We start from the raw sequence: 22,889 nt of genomic DNA on the forward strand, positions 1-22,889 counted from the left end.
TAAAGGTCAGGGAGTTAGCAGTACTAAAATCAAATTTTACTGATATCCAAGAGGTAGAAACAAAAAAGACACCATAGGATCTATATTCAAAGTGACTTGGTAACATCTTCAATAAATGAGTCTTTCTAGGAATCTGATACACTGGAAGAAGTTTGGAAGGAAATTTTGATTTACTTAAAGGGTAATTTGAAATCCTGTCTTCTGTACAGTTTCTGCTTTGGGAAGAAATATCCTACTTACTAAAGACAGAGGGAAAATGAGGAGCCCTATGACTTGCTAGAGGTAAGCATGAAGACCCAGGAGAGCTGGAAGGAAGCACCCCATTCAACAAAAGCTGCCAAGGAACCCATTCTGCTGAGCACCAGAAGCCATTCAGTACCTTAGACATGATGTCCTCCAGCTCACTTCTTGGTTTATATGTACCATCGTCATACCGGAACCTGTACATCACTTGTTCATTCTTAAACTGATGCTTATCTGAAACTAGAACACAAGAAACTATTGAATCCTAAGAAGCCCAAACTATGTCAGTCATTGTTGCTTCCAGGAGAAATAACAGAATTTTCTCAGTCTAATCTGCTCCTCATTCAGTCTATAGAAAAGTGACTCCTCTTCAATCTTATTGAACTATATTAACAATGACCCATATTAACCAATGAAAAAAGTCATAATCCATATTTTAAAATATTAAACAACTAAAGCAGACAATAATCATCCTAGGATAGGGCAGTCATCTTGTTTGGGATTCAAATCCACAACATTAGTGCCATAAATAAGGTCCCTTTTCTAAATATGCCAATCCTGACCTTTGCTAGAGAAGATGGAAGCAGGAAACAACCAAAGCACACTGAGAATTCAGATAACCAATAGGCTGGAACCTGGCATCCATCATGAGGGCAGATTTTCAAAGACTGCTTCTGGGAACCTGATAGATGATGGGGGAGTGTTTGGGAAAATGACATAGCTGACTGAGGCATGAGGCCAAAAAGGGAACTTCCCCCCATCATTAAGGCAGTCCAGGGCATGGTGGAAACACCCAGAACTGAGTTAAAAGGTCATGGTTTTATGTAATCTCATAATCTGCCACCTATCAACTATTCATGTGACTCTGTAGCACAAGGTTAACTCACTGGACCACCATTTCTTAATCTATCATGAGAGGACTGGATTAGATTACTTCTGAAAGAGGTAGAAAACAAACAGCCTTGCTTGTTTATATAAATATATAATAAAAATAAATATATATATATATATATGCATTGCTTAAAAGTCAATGTGACCAGGGATTCTTATATATGGTTGAGTGGCCTCGATATCACTATTTTTTATTTTATTTTATTTTGGGGGGGGGGGGGTTGCAAAGCAAATGGGGTTAAGTGGCTTGCCCAAGGCCACACAGCTAGGTAATTATCCAGTGTCTGAGACATCACTATTTTAAAAGACACCTCTCTCTCTGTGTTCTTTGTTCTAAGGTCTCTTCAACTTGTGACATCCTAAAGTTATTTCCATCTCTGACATTTTGTCCCATGTCCTAATCTGTGATATTATAAACTCCTTTAGCGGTTTGAATTATCTAATGCATGCAACTATGAGGTACACTCATAACTTTGTGCATGTGAATAACAATAACATTGACAGGGGACAGTTGGGAGTACAGTGGATAGAGCTCCTGGTCTGGAGTCAAGAAGACCTAAGGTCAAAACTGGTCTGATAGGAGCAGCTAGGTGGTGCAGTGGATTCAGCACTGGAGTCAGGAGGGCCTGAATTCAAAATCTGCCTCAGACGCTTAATTACCTAGCTTCGGCAAGTCACTTAACCCTATTGCCTTGCAAAAAAAAAAAAAAAACAACTTAAAAAAAACTGATCTGAAACACTTACTAGCTGTGTGATCCTAAGCAAGTAACTTAACACCATTTGCCTCAGTTTTCACCTCTATAAAATGGACTGCGGAGGGAAATGGCAAACTAGTTCAATATCTTTGTCAAGAAAAAACCCCATATAGGGTCACAAAGGGTCAGATAATATTGAAAAACAAAAATCTCTAGAGAGAACAGTTCTCCCAACATTAGCACTGGACTCAACAGGGTTTTCCTGAAATTTAATTAAAGATCAAGGACCTGTGAGAAAGCAAAGTTCCATTAGTCACCAGAGAAATCCCCTTAAAAGTTGAAAGAAAGGTTTCAGTCAAAAAGAGGCCAAAGAAGACATTTATGATTCTGTGATTCTAAAATTCTAAGAGTCTAATAATAACAACTCGTATTTCTACAGAATCTCAAGGCCAACAAAGTCTTCTCTTTACAAGTAGACTGCACTAGCTGATCTCCAAAGGGCCCATCTATTTCTGACTTCTATGAATAGAACCCCATGAGGAAGACTGATGGAGAGCTAAAAGGGACATTTGAAGATCATTAAGTTCCTTTCAATTTTCAGAAAAGAAAAATGAGAAACAGAGGAAGGGAAGCTTTCTCAAGGTCATATAGTAATATTAATATAGTAATAGAGATGGGATTTGAAATACAAATATTATTAACTTCATTTTACATGAGAAAACTGTGGTAAAATGACATGTTCATGACAATACATTATTGTCAGGGCTATGGACTCAAACCAAGCTTTCTCTGTAAATAGCCAGACAACTGTCCACTTCAAATTCCCTCAAAGAAAGATTTCTTTATAATTTCTTTATAATCAGCACCTTCCCCAAGAGTAAGCAGAAGTCTGCAAACCTTTTTAAAATCATTTTGATAATTGGTTTCCTTTCCAACCAAAGTTGTTTAATTTTATATGACTAGAAATATTCTTTTAAGAAAGGGTCAAGAGACTTTACCAGACTGCCAAAGACATCTATGACTCAGAAAAAGTTAAGGGGCATTTTCAGAGGACTTGAAATAACCACTGTATATCCTCTTCTCCCAAAAGAGAGGATCAAAATGCTGCATTAAAAAAATGTGTTGGGCAGCTAGGTGACAACAGTGGAAAGAACACCGGCCCTGGAGTCAGGAGGACCTGAGTTCAAATCCAGCCTCAGACACTTAATAATTACCTAGCTGTGTGACCTTGGACAAGTCACTTAACCCCATTGCCTTACCTAAAAAAAAAATTGTGTCTGATATATCCAGAAATCCTATAAAAATCCTATATACTTACCAAGTACCTGGCATTTGGGGAAGAAGAAATAAGAACCATAATCACAATAACTGACATTTATATAGTGGTTTTCATTTTGTATAATACTTAACAACCATTATCTCCTTCAATTTGAAAGACACATGGTACGCAGAATCCCCTCCATCTCTCCATCTCCTACCTACATCATTTCTTCATGCTCTTTGAATGTCCAAGAGGAACCAAGAATCTAGAAATCTGAGTACAAAAATTTGTTTAAATCCTATAGGAGAAGGAGCCTCCTGACATACCATTATCATAACCTGGCCTATTGAGGATTTCTACACATGTGAGAATGGTTTAGATCTGTATTATTCTTTATACATTTATCCAAGCCTCTCCTAACTGGGTGACTTCTATATCTTATTGGAAGATGGCTGATTAGCATAATAGAAAGATGGAAGAGAAGGGAGTAAGTACCCTTCAGGCTTATAGAATAACAGAATCAATGGGAATCATTAGAATCAGGGTCCAATCCTAGCTAGAAACTAATAAGAAATCCCATTGTGCCCCATGTACTCACCATGATGGATGATCCCATTCTCCAGCAGGGCTTGGCCCAAGTTGACCCCTTCCTCCGTTTTGCTTATCTCTCCAATCTCAATGAGCCAAGAAACAAATTCACTGCAGGATGAAGACAGATCTGTTGAATCAATTCAACTATCCATATGACCAGAATTTCAGGACAAATATAAAACAAAGTACCACTTGGCCCCTATTATCATCTGGTACACTACCATCTGTTTGGAGTGAGGGAAAAGAGAGAAAAATCTCCTACCACCTAAAGGAAATGTATAGCAGAGCTATTTTCACAACCCAGCCAATCATCTCCTCCAACCAACTCTTTACTATTCACCCTATCCTAATACACTCTGGTCCAAAGGATCTCCTAAAAACTATATCATAGGGCCACTGCTGCTTTCCTGCATATAAAGTCAGACAGTACAACTACACATGGCCCACCAAATCTAGTCAGTCTCAGATCATGCTTCATATATCATCCACCCCTATACCCCAGTCAGCTAATCACACAGAGAGCAAGGGCTAGCCATGGGAATCAGGAAGACCTAAGTACAAAACCAGCCTCAGATACTTACTGACTATGTGACTCTAGGTCAGTCACTTCAACTCTGTCTCAGTTCCCTTTCCTATAAAATGGAGGTGATAACAGCACCTACCTAAGAGAGTTACCATGAAAAAAATCAGGGGTAAAATTTGTACCACATTTTGTTAATTTTAAATCAATATATAAATGCTAACTATTTAGCATTTTTGCTATTATTTTTGTCTCCAAGGTCACCTTCTTATAGCCTCCCCTGCCAGGCCATTCATAACAAAATTGCTATTCCTCAAGCAAGAGGGAATGGGGGGTTGGGAGGGAGGGGAATAGGATGGCAGAAAGGCCAAGTCAATGCTGCCATTTTTTTTTTTTACTGCTTGAAAGTAATGTCAAGTGACTCTCTTACGACTCTACTCATCATCTTGTGAGTTAAAAGCCAAAAACAACACTTTGGGTCCACTACCCTGTTCTATCTGCATTGTGCCTGGAAGCTTTGAAAAGTGCTTAGTAAATACCAATCATTAATTCAGTTTAGAGCCAAGAGTGTTTTTCTTGTTCCCTGATCTGGAGGCAATATGGTAGGGGAAATAAGAGTCCTGAACTTGGATTCTTGTCCCAGCTCTGATATGGACTCATTGACTGACTCTGACTCAAGTCAGGACTTCACTGTGGACCTCAGTTTCTTCATTTGTAGAATCAAAGACTATATTCAATGATCTCTAGGGTGACTTCTGGCTCTGACATCATACATTCTGAGATCCCTACATGTTCTAATACTCCATGATGATATGAGAATCAGCAAATGGGTTACCCACAGGGAAATAGTAATAATAAGAACTTGTATTTTAAGAACTGCAAAGAATTTTATATATTGGATCATCTGAACCTCACAACAAGCCTCTGAAAAGTAGAGATGCTATGAATATCCCATTTTACAGATGAAGAAAGTGGGACTTGTCTAGGATCAATGACTACTAAATGTCTATGGCAGGATTTGCAATCAGGTTTTCCTCACTCCAGGACCAACATTCTATCCACTGTGCTATATACCTTATTGTTCTCTGCTATGAGCTTACAAAAAAGTCAGAGTTGACAAAGTTCCTAAAAATGCTTACACAGATACTCAAATACCCATAAAGGAAAGTCACTGAAGGACATTTACAAAGCAACATGTAAGTAAGTATGAGCCAGAAGAGAATGGAGGGAACATAGAGGAACATGGACTGGTGTCAGGACAAGTTCACTCAGGAAGTCTTCTTAGAGAAGGTGGGTTTTGAGGATTCTTGGAGTAAGGAGTTAGGCTAAAGGTTGTTTTAAAATTCCCAGTTCTAATATTCTAAGTCTCTAGGAATTTAAGAGACTAAGAGAATCTGGGATAAACTTATAGTCAAAAGATCTGAGATTTAAAGCTGGAAACTTGGGATCACAGACCACATCAATCAAGACCTGAAGTTGCAATACAATCCAACTTGCTCATTATATTACAGTCCAGGGACAAAGTGTCTTGTTCAAGGTCACATAGGTCCAAACCTGATGTACTATACTTCTCTGAATAAATCTACAATTCTTTTGAGTCTGAAATTCTATTAGTCTCAAATTCTAAGATTTCAAAATCTGGCTCAAACTGCAAGTTTAAGAAAGAGAATGAATTGTGCTCAATCTAGTGGGACAATTCTAGGAAGAATCAAGAGATAGCTGAGCCAAGGAATAGGGATGGCTTCCTCGAGTAGATGCTTCATCTCCATAATTACTGTCAATTTTCTAGGTGGGATGGGGCCCCTATCAGAACTCCACAGGCCCCAGCCCATCTATGAGCTTTCCCAAGGCTTACATCAGAAATATGTTACTCTTGGGACCAGGAACAAAAGGAATAGCTAAGAGCCAAACAGTCTCCAAGAAATCTGGGTCCAATAAAGCCCAGCCATGCTGCCAAATCAAAAGGGGTTTGCTGCCTATCAAAAGTAGCATTCCAGTCTCCCTCCACTGGGGCTGGAAATATTTTTAGCTTTTCAATGTTTTGCTCAAGCAGAGTGCCTGACTCATCCATCTCTAGGTAGGTGAATGTGTTTGAGGGGCAGACCAGACTTGGGAAGGGAAGGGGAGTGGGAGAGATAAAAATTACTCTGTTCCTGGGGAGGAACCCCATGGGAAACATGAATTGCTCTAGGGCTTCCTGCCCACACCCAGCATCAGTCCCCCTGGTAGTTTCTTAAGGTCCAAGAAAACAGGGGGGAGAGAAATTTTTTGCAGCTAGCTACAAAGAACAACAGATGTTTCTCACCCACATAAGGGAACCGGAGACAGCTGCCCCCACATTGCCCCATTCTGTGCCAAGGTCTGGGATCACTCACAGGCCCCAGGTCCAGCAGAGGGTGGAGGGGAAAACTTCTCCACTGTTGACTATATGAGCCTGGCACTGGCCAGTCTATCACATGGCTAATGTTTCTGTCTGACCTTGTGACAAGTCCTTCAGTCCAGACTAAGGAACAGGCGTTCATTTGATGAGTCAAGTGGCAAATAAGGAAAAACTTCCTAACAAGCAGAGTTCTGCAAAAATGGAATAAATAGGTGGGAGTGAGGCAAGGGGTTTGCCATCCCAAGAGGTCTTAATGAAACATTTAAATGATCCCTGGTCAGGAACACTGTAGAGAGCATTCCTAAACAGAAAGACTATCTAAATAACCTCTGAGGTTCATTCTAACGTGGGAAACTGGTTTAAGCTTTCCCCTAAAGAAGAAGAGGGTGGCCCTGGTGATCATGTTAACCCAAGAGAAATACCCCAGCAATTCATTTAGCCACTATAACCAGAAAACAAAAATCACATTATCAACTAACCTGTTCTAGTCACCATTATCTCAGCATGCTTTAGAGGATCTGAACCTGAGGTCTTTTGAAAAGAAGTAGATTTGGGATTCAAATGCAAGCTCTTTGTTCCAAATCCATCCTCTTTTCCATTATATCACTGTTCTCTCCTCCTCACCAGCTCTGTCATTCAGAAAATCCCACCTTCATTCCCATCAAAACTCAAGCTATCCTTTTAGGTCTAGTTCAAATCTCAATGTCTTAAGGAGTTTCCCCAATAACTCATACAGCTCCCTCCACTTTACGGTATAAATGGGATGGAAAATAGTCAGCATGGGGGATGTATTTGCAGTGGACAATGATCAGGACTAGGGTTTATAGCTGAACCCTAAAAAACCTACCCTGATTGTCCCAGCAGAAAGTGATCACTTTCTTCTGTGACCTCTAATGGCAGTGAAAATCTACAACTGAGGTCAGGTCTCAGACTCTCAGACTACTTGGGAGGTGTTTGGGATATGCTTTGTCTGGTCAATTAGACAATGGTCTCCTCAAGGGCAGATTGCATATCTGTATATACAAGGTATGATAACCATAGACTCATAAAACATTAGACTTAGAAAGAGCCTTAGAAAGCACCTAGTTCAAACCCTTTCATCTTCTTAGATGGGTAAACTGACTTAGGAAGTGAGTCATCCAAAGTCACCTGGCAAAAACAGAGTAAGGTAGGATATAACTCCAAGTCACCCCATTCCCAATCCAAGGCTCCTTCTACTACACCCCTACCTAGATATAGGATGAAGGATTAACACATTTCTTGAAAGGTAGCATGATGTAGAGCAAAGCTCTCCAACTTTACTTTTAAAAGTTTTTACTGAAACAAGTGACAATATATTTTGACTTGCCATTTTGGCGAGAGCTCTGTAGTAGCTCAGCTTCATTTACTAAAACATTTAGTAAATCTACAGGAGAGCTACATTTTTAGACTGCCCTGATATAGAGGAGATATAGCATGAAAAGCTAACCCATTTCTTGAAAGGTAGTATGATATGGAGGAGACATAACATGAAGGGTTAACACATTTCTTGAAAGGTAGTATGATAAAGAAGAGACCTAACATGAAGGGCTAACACGATTCTTGAAAGGTGGCATGATATTAAGGAGACATAACATGAAGGGTTAACATATTTCTTGAAAAGTAGTATCATATAAAGGACAAAAGCACTGAAGATTGTGTTAGAAGAAGCAGGTTTGAATTTGGGATCTGCCATTAACTAGCCTGGTAACTTTAGGCAAGTTAAAATTTTTGTTGACTCTTTTGTTAAATACAAGGGGCAGACCAGATTGTGTCTATAATCCGCTAAATCCTAAGAAAACCATTTGATTTCTGGAGGCAGCTCTATGAGGATGCTATTCCTAAAGGGATACATGCCTGCCAGTGCCAAGAAGATTACAGGTGCTGCCTCAAAGAGTGAAGAGTATGGGGCCAGGAGAGATGAGAGGCAGAGTAGTGTCATAACAGACTGGGGACTTACTTGCCAAGGAAGCATTTGGGGACAGTGCTCAGCTTCCTCCTCCGATCTTTGATGAGGTTGACCTTCTTACTCATCATCATATGGTAGAGCTTCTCTCCCTTCTCAGCAATCATGACGTAAGCATCCCGCTCCATGCCCAGCTTGAGACCTGGTACAAAGTCAATCAATCAATCCATAAGCATTGATGGAGAGGCTACGCTGTATCAAACACCACCTTAAGTGATAGGAGTACAAGGGAAGTCAAAAAGCTGCCTCTGCTCTGGAGGAGCTGGCAAGCAGGGACAGGCAGTGAGGTCCTAAGTATACACTAGAATGAAGGGGCCCTAGGGAAGCATTCTTGTAGAATGTGGGCCTTAAGGAAACCAAGAGACAGGGACAAGTAAGAGCAGAGTTCTAGGCCCAGGGAACAATGCATGAAAAATGCCAAGGAATGAGTCAAGTGCAAGGACCAGTAAGAAGGATGGCATCATTGGATAACACAGTTATGTTGGGGATTGGAGGTAGAAAGGGATACTTTCAGTTATAAGATTGCAAAAGTAGACTGATACCAAGTCTTGAAGGGCTTTAAAAGCCAAACTAGGGATTTTAGATTATATAATGGAATTATTATTAGTTAGTACCCTTGAATTCAAGGGATAACATGGTAGGATCTATATGTTAGAAAGATCAAATGGTTAATTAAGTGTAGGAGAGACTGGGGAGAGATCTGAGACAGAGACCAACCAGCAGTCTACTGAAATAGTCCAGCCATGAAGTGAGTTTAAATCAGGGTTGTAGTCATATCAGAGAGAATAGCATATATTAGAGATACTGTAGAGGTACAAACAACAGGACTTGGCAACTGAATGGATAGGAAGACGAGAAAAGAATCTCAAAAATTAGATCCAACAACCGTCAGCACTTCCTCACCAAGCGGATATCTCAAGATAACAAGAAAAGACAGAATTTAGAAAGTACGTGATAAATAAATAAATAAAGTATCTCATGGAAGACTGGCCACACGACCTAGATAAAACCTAGATGAGACCTGGATTAAAAAAAAGAAGGGGAAAAGGTAATTCTCCTCACTCAGGATTGAAAAATACAATAGTCACACAGCTAGTAAGTGTCAAATATCTGAGACCAAATATAAATTCAAGTCCTCCTGACTTCAGAGCAAATGCTCTATCCACTGCACCACATAGCTGCTCTAGCACCAAACAATAGCTATTCACTATCCACCCATGCCATACCTCCAAATATGAACAATCCAATAGAATATAAGCTTGTTGAGAAAGGAGGCTATTTTATTTTTTTATGTTTATATTATTAATAGCTACCACAAAACCTAACCCATATTAGTCCTTTAATAAGTACTTCTTAATTGATTCTTTACTTCGAACCTAAAGGCTATTCCCCTAAGGCAAGATCACAAACCCCAATATCAACCATTCTCCACCCCAAACATACCTTGACTATTGACTATTCTCCATTTCAATCACACTTTTAACTTTAACTGTGTGACCTTGGGTTAAATTATTTGACCTCTCTGGGCCTTGGAATTCTCATTTGTATAATGAAGGGGGCAATCCTGACCGTTTTCAAATTCATAAACATCTTGGCTAGAAGTTTTATCCCAACTATCTGTCATTTGAGGTTTTTGTGACAAAGGCAGAGTAAAAAGGCATGGATGGGGCGGGGGGGGAGAACAATTGCAGAGATTCTGTCACCAATATATTGGATGATATTACTGAGACTCCAGGTCATTGTTTCTTCCTCTAGGAAATAAGAACTATATGATCTCCAAAGTTTCTTACAGCTTTTAATAAGGAAAAGATGATAAGGAAGATCAAAGGAGACCCCCTGAACTAGTCCTCTATGGACATCTACCACCCTCTACTAGATCCAATGATCTGCTCAAAATAAGGGTGGAATATAAACATCCAGAAGAAGAAACAGGGGCGGCTAAGTGGCACAGTGGATAAAGCACCAGCCCTGGAGTCAGGAGTACCTAGGTTCAAATCCAGTATCAGACACTTAATAATTACCTAGCTGTGTGGCCTTGGGCAAGCTACTTAATCCCATTGCCTTGCAAAAAAAAAAAGAAGAAGAAGAAGAAACAAAGGCTGCTCTGCTCCCCTTTTACTCTCTCCTATCCCCCAGTCTCGAATACTGTCCCTAGGAGATGTTAGACTAATCTTCTGTTCCCTAGGAAACCTACTAAAAATGTACAGTTGTACATTTACATTTACATGTGTAAAATGAGGAGGTTGTCCTGGATGATCTCTAAAGTATCTTCCATGTAATTATTTGATGAAATATTTCAATAAATAAATGCCTGTTGACTGATGGACTCCATTTATAAATTTATGATTATGTGAAACCAACAAAGACATGGTCCTTATGTAGGAATCCCCACAAGTTCAATTTGTCTCTATTACTCACACACTAGTAGGAAACAAAGCATAGGGATTAGACCTCTAATTTCGTTGTTATAGAAAACTCTCAGAATAGGTAACTTCTATTTGTACAATTTCATACCTCCTCTTCAACTTATTGCTGAATAGAGAACTGAAGAGTTAAGAGACTTGCCCAAAGTCACATGTACCCAGTATGAGTAAGACATAGTATCTGAACTCTTTCCAATTTCAAAGTCAGCTCTCAATCCCCTACACCAATGGTATCAAACTCAAAGACAAATGGATCTCAGTCACATATTGCCTTTAAAAACCACAAATTTAACATAATCTATGTAGTATTATATTTTCATTTGGTTTGTCAAACATTTCCCAATTACACTGTAATCTGATTCAGAAGTGTAGACCAGTTTGATCCATGCTGCTTCTCAGGGAAAATAAAGAGGAAGGTAAAAGAGGATATGTCTATACCCTCTGTAGTCCAGTCAAAGCTCACACTTTAATGGAAAAAAAATTACCATATTAGTGAGATGAGTGGTATTGTTTTATATCTCTTTAATAGAAAACCATTAGGTTCTCATATCTATTACTGCTTTCTGACAAAATATACTGTTTTGAAACATGAGTAAGACATAGGAGTCTGAACTCTTTGCATTGCTCAAGGTTCCTTTTTGACATTCTAGGAGGAAAATGCTTTTAAAATGAACTCCTCTACAGAGGGACCTAGCAAAACTGAAATGCCAATCTTATTCCCCAGTGATCAGCGACTACACATGCACAGTGATAAGAGATAGGGCAATATGTTCCCTCTTTGCCTTAAACAGAATGTACTCAGGTGAAGTCTTCTGCCCTTCTCGTGCCTCACTTTTCACTTTTCTGTAAGGATTGACATTCTACAAAATTAATATAAGTAAGGTAGGTCACATATAATCAATTCCCTTTTTCCAGGTGGGAACCAGGACCAGCAATGTTATCTCTAAAGTCCCTGAATAGCTCTAAATACCTAAGAATTCCTATGATCCCTGTTGTCAATCAGATCCTAGAACAAGTAGTTTCCCAAGAATTGAAAGATTCTCCCGATTCCCCATTGTTTTCATACAACATATTCTAAAAGAGCTACCATGAAGCACAAGGTCTTAAAAATGGTAGACATTTCATACTGAATTAAACTGAAATACAAAAATGGGGGGTGGGGCACAAAATGCTACTTCCTTTTCTTCCTGAAATATAGATGAATTAGTTTTCTCTTCCTTCTTTGTGCTTAAGACACTTCAAGGACAATTCTGAGTATAAAGGACTGACTTAATGCACACAACCTTAGGCAACTCGCCTCCAAAACAGAATTCATTCTCTTTCCACAAACCCTTACCCTAATTTCCATGCCTCCATTTTTCCTGCTAGTTATCTCAGACTAGATATTCCACTTCAAATTAAATAGTTCAAAACACAAATAAACAACTTTTCCAAAAACTTCTGCCTCTTTTCAATCTTCCTGTTTCTCTCAAGTATAACATTATCTGGTCAATCACAAAGAATTAAATTTCAGTTATAATCTCCCATCTCCTTGGTGTCATCTCCTCATTCTCCTCTTTTCACTCTCTATAACATGACTCCTACTACACACACACACACACACACACACACACACACACACACACACAAATAAATGTAAATTCATCTTTATAAAGCCTGGACCCAAACTACCTTTCCTTACTTATTACACTAAATTACTACTCTCTTTTCAACTCTCTGCAGTTTGTGGCTTAAGAGCGAATAACTCCCATGACTGGTATTCAAAAGCTCATCACTTTCTACTCTCCTTTTAAGATTCAGCTTGAATCTCCTACATAGAGCTTTTTTAAAAATTTGCCAGATGCTAATCTTCTTCCCCCAAATACTCTTATTTTATATATACATCTAAAAATGTTAACTGACACTGAGGTGCTTTCTTGCATCTATCAGACTGGTTATATTATGATTAAAAAAAGGAAAATGTTGGGATATTGAAGGGGACGTAGGGGAAAACTGGAACCCTAATGCACTAGTGATGGAAGCTATGAATTAATCCAACCATTTTGGAGAGCAATTTGAAATTAAGCCCAAAGGGTTATAAAGCTTTGATCCTGGAATACCACTACTATGCTAATATACCAAAGACATCCAAAAAAGAGAAAGGGACCTACTCAAGCAAAAAAATATGTATAGTAGTTCTTTTAATGGTGTCTAAGAATTGGAAATCGAAGGGATATCTACCAATTGCTTAATAAGCTGCAGTATATGATTGCAATGGCATATAATTACACTATGTGAAATGATAAGCAAGAAAAACATGGAAAAGAATTATGTGAACTGATACATAATGAAGTGACCAGAACCAGAATAACATTGTATACACAGTAATTGTTCAATGAAGAATTGTGAATGACTTAGCTTTTCCAAAGGACTAATGAAGAAGTATGCTATCTACTTCCAGAGAGAAAGATGATATTGACTGAATACAGTATGAAACAGGCTATTTTCCATGAAAATGTTTTACATAATTGCTGTATCTGATTGCTTTTCATCTCAGGAAGGAGGAAGGGGATAAAGGAAAGGAGGATTTGAATTAGAAACTCAAAACTTTAAATAAAAATGTTTAAAAATTAAAAACAAATATGCTGTCTACCTCAATGCCTGAAACATAGTAGACATTTGAAATAAATATGGATAAGGCTCAGAAGAAGAGGAGAGAAAGTAGATGAGATGGGCTGAATGGGAGCTGAAAGAGGTATGGGAAAAAGAATACTGCCCTGGAAGTCAAGAGATACCTGAATTCTAGATAAACTTTTGCCATTAATTTCACTGCTTCACCTCAGTCATCTGGAATTGCCTCTCTGTGAATTAATTTCTCCTTCTATAAATGAGGTGGCTGAACTTCTCAAGTTGCTTCTACCTCCAAGAGCCTCTGTTTCTAACACTGAAGGTCCTGAATTAAGTTCAAGTTTTGGTCCTAAGTACCTTGGTTGATTATTTTTGTTTGTTGTATTGCTATAGTTTTTTAATATAAATTGCTGATGGCAGCTTTTCCTATGACAGGTCCTTTTTTTCTCTGATGGGGAATAGTTTGTCCTTTAAAAATCCATTAAATAGAGATTTTGAGTAGTAGAGTTTTGGTTAGCCAAGATAATACTGCAGTAGCAGCAATCCTATTTATGTGATGCTTTTAAAAGCTTGTCATATTCACCAGGAGTTTTCTCTTTAGAAAGAAGCACTTTGTTTGATACACCTGAGTAAAAAGGTTCCATTCCATTATCAAGGGAACCCTCTGTACTCTTAAAAGGACAATGGTTACAATACAAAGGGTAACTACATAATGTCTGTTAGTTCTGCTATATTCCTCTGCTAGGGCTTGTAATATTTTCATGATTTAACATTCAGAAAAAAAAAAAAGAATGGTGAATAAAAATGGGAGAACTAGCTGTGACTTTCAATGAAGGGAAGCTGAGCTCTGGGCCTGAGTCACTGATTCCTTTCATCACCTTTCTCTCCTCACCTTTATAATCTGGCAACAGGGACTGAAAAACTTTGCATTAATCATTTCCCTTTTCCATAATACTTTATGATTTATCAAAAAAAAATTTTTACAATAACCCTGTGAATTGGGCAGTTACAAAGCATATTCTTTCCATTTTGCAGATGAAGAAACAAGAGGGTCAAAAAGGCAAAGTGACTTACCCAGGAAATCACAGTAAATAAGAGAACTACCTTCCAAATCCAGTGTCCACCACACCAAGATATCTAACTCCTAGTGACCTGCGTTAGGGTTTTGGGAATCACAGGTCTCACTACTATGTTAACCATTCTGGGACTAAGTTTTAAAGAGCTCTGAAAATCTAAAGATGTGCACGTCTATGTATATGCATATCTGTGGTTCCTGTATGGTAAAGATACTGAGGATTAGGTCACACTAGGCACAAGCAAATCATGCCAGTGATGAAGATTCCCTACCTGGGATCAAATCAATCAAGTATTTTAAGGCCCAAATAGTGTACCAAAAATGGTCAGACGACAAGGATGTATATAAATGCAGCAGTTTGTAAGGGAACAATAAGAAATAAGGCAACCAGCAAAATCTTTACAGAGAAAGGGGAAAGAGATATTGTGATGTGGAAGGAAAAAGGAAATACACACCAGGCCTGGAGGACAGTAAGTGAAAAAGCAGGTTCTCTCTGCCTGGAAAGGCAATATGGGAAGGGGATTTTTATGCAGCAAGGATTAGTTGGGGGCAAGTTGTGAAGGGATTTACAAGCTAGGCAGGAGTTTATTTTTCATTCTAGCGGCCACAGGAAGTCACTAGAGTTTATTAGACAAGTTAATGTTCCCTTAAACTATATAGAAGATTTGGGGAGAAATGAGACAAAAAAGACCAATTGGAACCAATTCTTTTCTGTACCCAATATCTCTTTGAGGTACTCACAGATAAAAGTAACTAACTGAACTTTAGAGACCATCTAGTCTAATTTTTGAAAAACACAAATCACCTGGAAAATCAACTCTCTTGCCTTCCCATCAAAAGCTCTTTCCATTGTATCCACTGAATCCTATCTGGGAAGCTATTCTCAGCCACACCTCTTCTCCATTAGGCTCATGGTAAATGACAGAGTTAAAAGGCAACCCAGCAGGGTGGTTAGGTGGTACAGGGGATAGAGCACTGGCCCTTGAGTCAGGAGTACCTAAGTTCAAATTCAGCCTCACATCCTTAATAATTACCTGAGTTCAAATCCAACCATCAGACACTTAATTATTACCTAGCTGTGTGGCCTTGGGAAAGCCACTTAACCCCATTGCCTTGCAAAAAAAAAAATCAAGGCTAAAAAAAAATCTTTTTCAAAATAAGGCAATCCAGCCAGCAGAAGGGACCATGGCGACAGAGCTCATAACAGCCAACAAATCTGAGATCCCACTTAGCATGAAATTAAGCAGCTATTCACACTTAAAAGAGGTTCAACAATTCAAATTCAGTTTGGAACTACCACTATCTCACTCTGTTTCCTGTTCCTATCTGAAGTACCACTCTTCTAGTCAAGCAAGCAAGCCCTCCAAAAACCCAAATAACTCCTTCAACCTACAACTATAGTCCACAGACTTTTTTGTTTTTGTTTTTCATTCTGATATTTCAGAAATATCAATGGTTTTCTTTGTAATCCTAAGTATTTTATTTATATCCTGTGAGGAAGTCCATAGGCTCCATCTGACTGTCAAAGAATCCATAAATAAAAATAATTTAAGAAGGCCTGCCTTAAACTATCCATATAAACTATTCTCAATAGGCCAATTCAATGAAAGGGAGAGATCACAGAAATTCTATACCAATCAGATTGAAAATAATAATCAATATTTCTCAAGTATCCAGCAGCACATGAACTTCCTTTACTGGTCAGGATCCCAGCCCTTCAAAAGACAGTTTCATGAATTTTCTGTGTCCATAGACATTCATCCCTTATCACTATCTTTCTAGTTTTGAGCTTCTCCAAGTTTGGTTAATAACAGACATGCAGTCCATCCCTGGGCCCTTAACCTAATCATCTTCTCCTTAGTGTGAACTTTGAGAGCTGGTATTGGCAAGGCAGAACAATTGAGAACCTAGAGTTATATCTGCCCCATGATGAAACTATTGAGCAAAGCTTTGGCAGAGCACTAAAACCAACAATACTTAGAAGTCTATTCCCTTTTATTGGTCTCAGTTTCCTCTTTGAAAAAGTAAGGAGGTTGAGTTAGATAAGGTCAAAGATCATAGGACATAGGATTTAGAGCTGAGACGCACCTTCTCATTTTACAGATGAGAACTAAGCCCCCAAATTATTAAATTACTCCCCCAACTCACATAGATAGTAAATACCAGAACCAAGGCCCCTTCGAGTGAACAAGTTTTTGGATCCTAACATTCTTAAATTTTGGAAATTGCTCATCAGATTATATAACTTAACAAGAAAACCCATATGGAGGCCATACTCTGCATTAGACAATAACCTCCCCCAATCTTTCAAAAGCTTCTTGGGTAGAAGGGACTTGATGTAAAAATATGGGCTGATAACTCCAAGAAAGGCAAGGAACTATTTCTAGCAGCTGCATGTAACCCAAAAAAAAACCCAAAAAGACCAAAGTAGGAGTTCTTAACCCTTTTTTTCTTTTCTTCCCTGTCCCCTTTGACAGTCTAGTGAAACCTATGGAATCCTTTTGAGAATAATGTTTTTAAATGAATAAATGCATAGAATTACAAATGAAATAAAAAAATTAGTAAAAATAAATCTGAATGGAGAAATAGAGAGAGATAAGTTCACAAATTAATCTATGGGTCTTGGAAATCCAGGTTAAGAACTCTTAGTCTAAAAGTAGGGTAGCAATAGTCAATGCCCCTTGAAGAAAAAAATATTAAAGAATAGTAGAGAAGAGAGAAGAATGGCCAATGGTATGGTTTAGTATTTCCACTGTAATATAGATTTAAAACTAAAGGGAACTTTAGAGGACACTGAGTTCAAAAACCTTCACTTTTACAAACGAGGAAACTGAGGATGGAGAGGTTAAAGGAGAGCATATATATTGAAGGTGTGATTTGAACTAGGAATTCCTGACTACAAGTATCACACTATATGTCACTCCTACTCCTGTGGGAAAAACACATAGCCTGGAGGCTGCATAGAGTCTGAATCAGATTAAAATGTAAAATTGGGAGGAGGCAGCTAGGTGGCCCAATGGATACAGTACCAACCCTGGAGTCAGGAGGACCTGAGTTCAAATCTGCCCTCAGATACTTAATAATTGCCTAGCTGTGTGATCTTGGGCAAGTCACTTAACCTCATTGCCTTAAATAAAAAAAAGTTTTCAAATGTAATTGGGAAACATATAAAAGTACAATACATAGTAGATAATCTTTCCATGTGATTTTCTAGATATATATGGCCTGCAGGGATCCTTATGTGGCCCCTATTTCTATCTGAATTTGACACTACTGGGCTTAAACCAATATATCGTCTTAAAAAAAAAAAGTACTTTCTTGGTTCACTTTGCTCAATCAAAAACCAGAAATAAGGAAATGTGGCCTAGGGAGCTAACTGAAGGAGCTGGAGTCATGTGGGGGAAAATAATAAAGTCTAACCTACTCAGATAGAATAGATCATAGGACCAGCAACTGCTACTGCTAAAGAACTTTAAGATTTGGAAAACATTTTTATGTAACTCATTTCATTCATTCCTCATAAGAAACCTGGAAAGTGAGTGCTATCGTTTTCCCCCTTTATTAGGTAAGAAGTTAAATGATTTTATTATGTATCTGAAGAGGAATTCAAACTCTAAATCTATCAAACTTCTAATTCTATTTTCTCATATCTAGAATATAGACTATTAGTGACTCTAGTACTATTTCCCCTCATTTTATAGATAAGAAATCAAATCCAGAGGGGAAGGGATTCAACCAAATTGCTGCTCAACCAAGGGCAGTGTCCCCACTTTATGGTTCCTCCCAGTCCTCAACCATAGGGTCAACATCTCCAAATGAGACAGAGGTAAAGTCATTTTAAGATAAAGATCTTCTGGTTTCTAATCCAGTGCTACTTTCAGTAAACCAAATTCCCCATAGCTGCTCTCTTCCTTCTTCATACACCTGATTCCCACTACTCCTATCCATTCAGAACATATTTCAAACCCCTCACCCCACTTTATCCTGTCTTCTTGCTTGCTTGCCTGTCTTGTACCCTCTGGACTAAATCCTATGCCCTGATGGATTTCCAGCTCTGAAGTTCCAACCTTCCTGATGTGTGAGTTCCTCCTTGTGATCAATATATGTAGCCAATTCCAGACACAGCTCACTTAACACCCCAGTAATCTTCCTGCTAGCTATTAGGCACATAGCCCATTTTCCAGCTCTGGAACCGTAATCAAATCAAGGCTCCCATTGGGACTAAAGAAGACTCCCCTATATCTCCACTCATCATCCTAGAGACCACAACACAGGTCCCTGGACTCTACTGCTTGAAATCTATTTTCTTCTCTTAAAGACAGGGGACTGTTTAACTTTCGTATTTTTATTAGTTCATTAGCACTTAGTGTGGTGCTTAGCATGTTGAGCATATGAGAAATGCTCTTTTCATTCATTTATCCAATTTCTTCTGGTACCCAAATCAGGTTGTTTCCAGATACTAGAGAAAACAGACAGAAAAAGAAATCCCAAGATACTCACTTTCTCTCTGCTCCCTCTCTTTGATGATGGCATCTAGCCATTTCTGTTTGTCCTCTGCTGTTTTTGCCATACAAACAAACCATTTATTTTTGGCAGTGTTATGGATCTTCCAGCCATTTGTAACAGTGTAGCCATTGCTGTGGTAATCCGCTGGGAAGGGATGAAGAGAAATAAACATTAGTTTGGTGAAGACGGAATCTGCCTATGGAAAAAGAAGCAAGCCTGCCTTCTCTCCCACTGCTATGTTAGAGGCTGGCAGTTACAGTTACTCCACAAACCCTTCCTCAACCTACTAGTACCAGAATCGCAGGGTATCTGATGGCCACAAACTCACCTAGTCCAAAAATGTCTTGGTGGTCAGTTTTCTGACTCCTTCCAATCTTGACTCATTCCAGAAATCTAAGTTATTTTAGACCTTGCCTTATTCCTTCCCCTTTCCAATTCCTGAGCTCCAAGTTAACTGGCACAGTTAAACCCAGGCCAGGAAGCCCAACAAAAAGAATATGGTCAGTTCCATTCTGAAAAACTGCTTCAAAAAAACATATGTTTTGAAAGAGTAAAAATCTGTCCCATCTTCTGAAGATCGTCCAAGGATGCTCCAAATTCCCTCCCCTCAAGTCTGGGCATATTTAAAGGCAACACACATAGACAGAGAACAGTCCACCATGATGAGGCAGTAGTTACCTGTTCCATCTTCCACATTCTCCACCTCCATAACTTCAGTATTGATCCGTCCTCTGAAGATATAGAGGGATCCATTGATGGACTTGGTCCTCTTGGTTGACTTCTTCCCCCCTGTGACCCTACAATGGTGAAGAGAAATCAGAATGTGTGTATCATCCTTCAGTGGCCCTCTCTGGGTCTAAGTTTCTTCATCTATCAAATAAAGGTAAAATTATTCCTATCCTTTCTAACCCACAAAGTTCTAGTGCAGACCAGAGGAAGCAATGGATAAAGGCAATTCTAAAAAAAAATAAAGTCAAACAGATGGGAAACAATATTTGAAACGGATAAAAGTGTAGCCCAGAAATCATGAGAAACTAACCTTTGCCTTCCCTAAAGAAAGAATTAAAGATGCTAATATGACATGGCAAAATTCCTTATCTCTCTGAGTTTCAGCTTTCCAATGAAGAATCCATTATACTTGAGAAATCTAAAATTTATAAAAGGAAGATACCTTGTTGTAGTATTATTTAATACAACCCCTTTTTCCCATATTTGCGTAAACTGAGGCCTAGAGTTAATTGACATGCCCAAAGTCTCAAAGGGAATAAGTCAGGATTTGATTTCATGTCTTTTGGTTCTAAATTCTACATTCCTTCTACTGCACCATGGACTATACACCTAAATCAGTTCAATATACAACAAATACTTAATATCATTACAATGTCTGAGGCACTGTGTTCAATGCTAGGGATACAAAGATGCAAAGCAGCACAGTCCCTGAGCTCCAAGGATAGACATCATTAGATGGGAAGACAGGATATGTGTGGTAATAAGTATGATCAAAGGTAAAAGCAGAGGGGGAAAGCTTTTTGAAAATTTGAAGTAGGACATATCAAAGGGTAGTTCTGAGGATCAAATGAAAATATGGTTTTTAAAAACTGCTCTACAAATACTTCATAGGATTCTGGGAAAAGAAAGGGACAATAGAAACAACCAGCTAGCCTAATTCATACCCTGAAATAAGTCCCTCTACCATATACTCCAGAAGTGGCCATGTAGCTTCTGTTTAATGGACAACACTCCAGAAAGACTCCCATGATGAGTCCATCCATTCTCACAGTATAATCTCTAACCTCTAAGCAGCTGCTTCGCAAATCTACAACCCACCATTCAAAAGGAAGATAGCCCTTTCCGATCTTGAGTCTTATCAGCTCTTATCATCCTTCTCTTACCTCTACTTTTGGTTGTATGAAACTATAAGAGAAAAGAGAAGGGTTCTTTGGTGTACTCATTTTTTCAAACAAAAGGGTTACGATATGTAGTAGGCCATAAGACACATTATTTACATGTTGTCTCCCACTGTGCCAAATGCAAAGTAAGCACTGAATAAAAAACCTGCTGACTGACACCCAGGGGCTTTGAAATACAAATACCTGAGGCAAGAGCAGACAGCAAAATAAAGTGTATATAACTTGCACCTAACCTGTGTGATTTGGTTGTATGAAGCTAAAAGAGGGTTCTCTATTAGTTATCCTCTCTAGACTTTGGTGCACTCATTTTTCAAAAGGGGGGGGGGTTGGATTACATTTTCTTTATGTTTCCTTTCAGATCTTGAATCTTATCAGCTCTTAAAACTGATCCCATTCTCCTTTTGAGCATCATACTTCTCTTACCTCTGCCTATAGTTTTTGGTTGTATGTAGCTATAAGAGAACACAGAATGGTTCTCTATTAGGTAACTTCTCTGGACTTTGATGTATTCATTTTTCAAATAAAGGGTTAGATTACATTGTCTTTATGTTCCCTTCCAGATCTTGAATCTATCAGCTTTTAAAATTGATCCCATTCTCCTTTTGTAGCATCAAGCTTCTCTTACTTTTGCTTACAGCTTTCTAACTGGCTCATGTCCCAAAATGCTTTTCCTCTCAGACTCTCCAACCAATAATTTACTTCAAAAGAACAGATATTTTTCCAGTCTGAAGTCTACAGGACTGTCGGCTTTAGGGGGGGAAAGTGGATTAGAAGATTAGGTAAAGAGAACCTAAGACTCTACAACTTTAGCATCTATTGAGAAAGGAGAAAAAATAAAGAAGAGAAACAGAGAGAAAAAACAAGAGAGAGTGAGGAGAGAGAAAAAGGGGAGGGGGGAGGTAGAGAGAGAGAGAGAGAAAGAAAGAGGAGAGAGACAATCTCATATTCATCAAATAGGCAAAGATTTGAAAAAAAAGAAAACGATGATTGTTGAAGGGGATATAGAAAAAGAGGCACACTGACATGCTGCTGCAAAGAGTACAGAATGTGACAATATAAGGTCAATAAAGGATAGTCTGGGGCAGGGCAACCAACAGGGGGAAAATGGGCAATAAGTTCAAAAAGGAATCTGCCATTCTAGGGAGAACCTTCCTTAAATAGGATAGTTTAGTAGGTGACAGCTTACATTCTGCCCTAGAGAAAATAGCAAGTCACTTAAGATTTCCAAGCATAAACTTAACTTCTAGACTACAAATGTAATCCTCACCTCATCTACTAGTCACCTAGGAGGTGGGTATTTTGTTTTCACACAGATTTAATGGCCACATCATTTCCTGGACTGACAGAGACACAGGTATTGAATTATACAGCCCTGGAAGAGCCTACCATCAAGAGAAGGTTTGTCTGACAATCTAAGTCAGTTGAGGCCAATTGTGAGAAAGGCTCTGGACCTCAAGGCATCTGTGCCAGCTATAAGCAATGAGAAAGATTAGGATGGTGATCTGAAAGTCTGAAGTTAATGGCAGTTACACTGTCTATCCAAGTAAACAAGCAAAAATCCTCTACATCACTTACAAAATTAAAGTCCAAACCAGATGAACTCTTAAGATTTCTTTCAGTTCTGGTATTCTCCACTCTAAGGTTTATCCTAGTCTTCTGCTTTTCAATAATAAGAAGAACTAGGGATAAACTATAGGTGGGGAAGAGAGATTGGAAGGAGTAAGGCTTGAAAAAGAGGTCAAAGTGAATTGAATTAGATCTCAGGTAAAATAGTAACAACAATCCACAATTCTTTGACTTTTT

The 22,889-nt window shown here is 38.6% G+C and overlaps 1 protein-coding gene across 1 annotated transcript in view; it reads right to left on the reverse strand.

Annotated features, from left to right (window-relative positions):
- Positions 1–22,889, reverse strand: part of PREX1 (phosphatidylinositol-3,4,5-trisphosphate dependent Rac exchange factor 1) — a 236,744-nt gene that overhangs the window by 75,851 nt on the left and 138,004 nt on the right. Inside the window, exons 8-12 of the mRNA XM_074210196.1 lie at positions 19,855–19,973; positions 19,171–19,320; positions 8,560–8,707; positions 3,689–3,789; positions 380–483 (exon numbers count right to left, since the gene is read on the reverse strand). Coding sequence (XP_074066297.1) covers positions 380–483; positions 3,689–3,789; positions 8,560–8,707; positions 19,171–19,320; positions 19,855–19,973 — 622 coding nt within the window. The remainder of the gene's footprint in view (positions 1–379; positions 484–3,688; positions 3,790–8,559; positions 8,708–19,170; positions 19,321–19,854; positions 19,974–22,889) is intronic.

Source organism: Macrotis lagotis, chromosome 1 (assembly GCF_037893015.1).
Source record: "Macrotis lagotis isolate mMagLag1 chromosome 1, bilby.v1.9.chrom.fasta, whole genome shotgun sequence".
NCBI classification, from domain to species: Eukaryota; Metazoa; Chordata; class Mammalia; order Peramelemorphia; family Peramelidae; genus Macrotis; species Macrotis lagotis.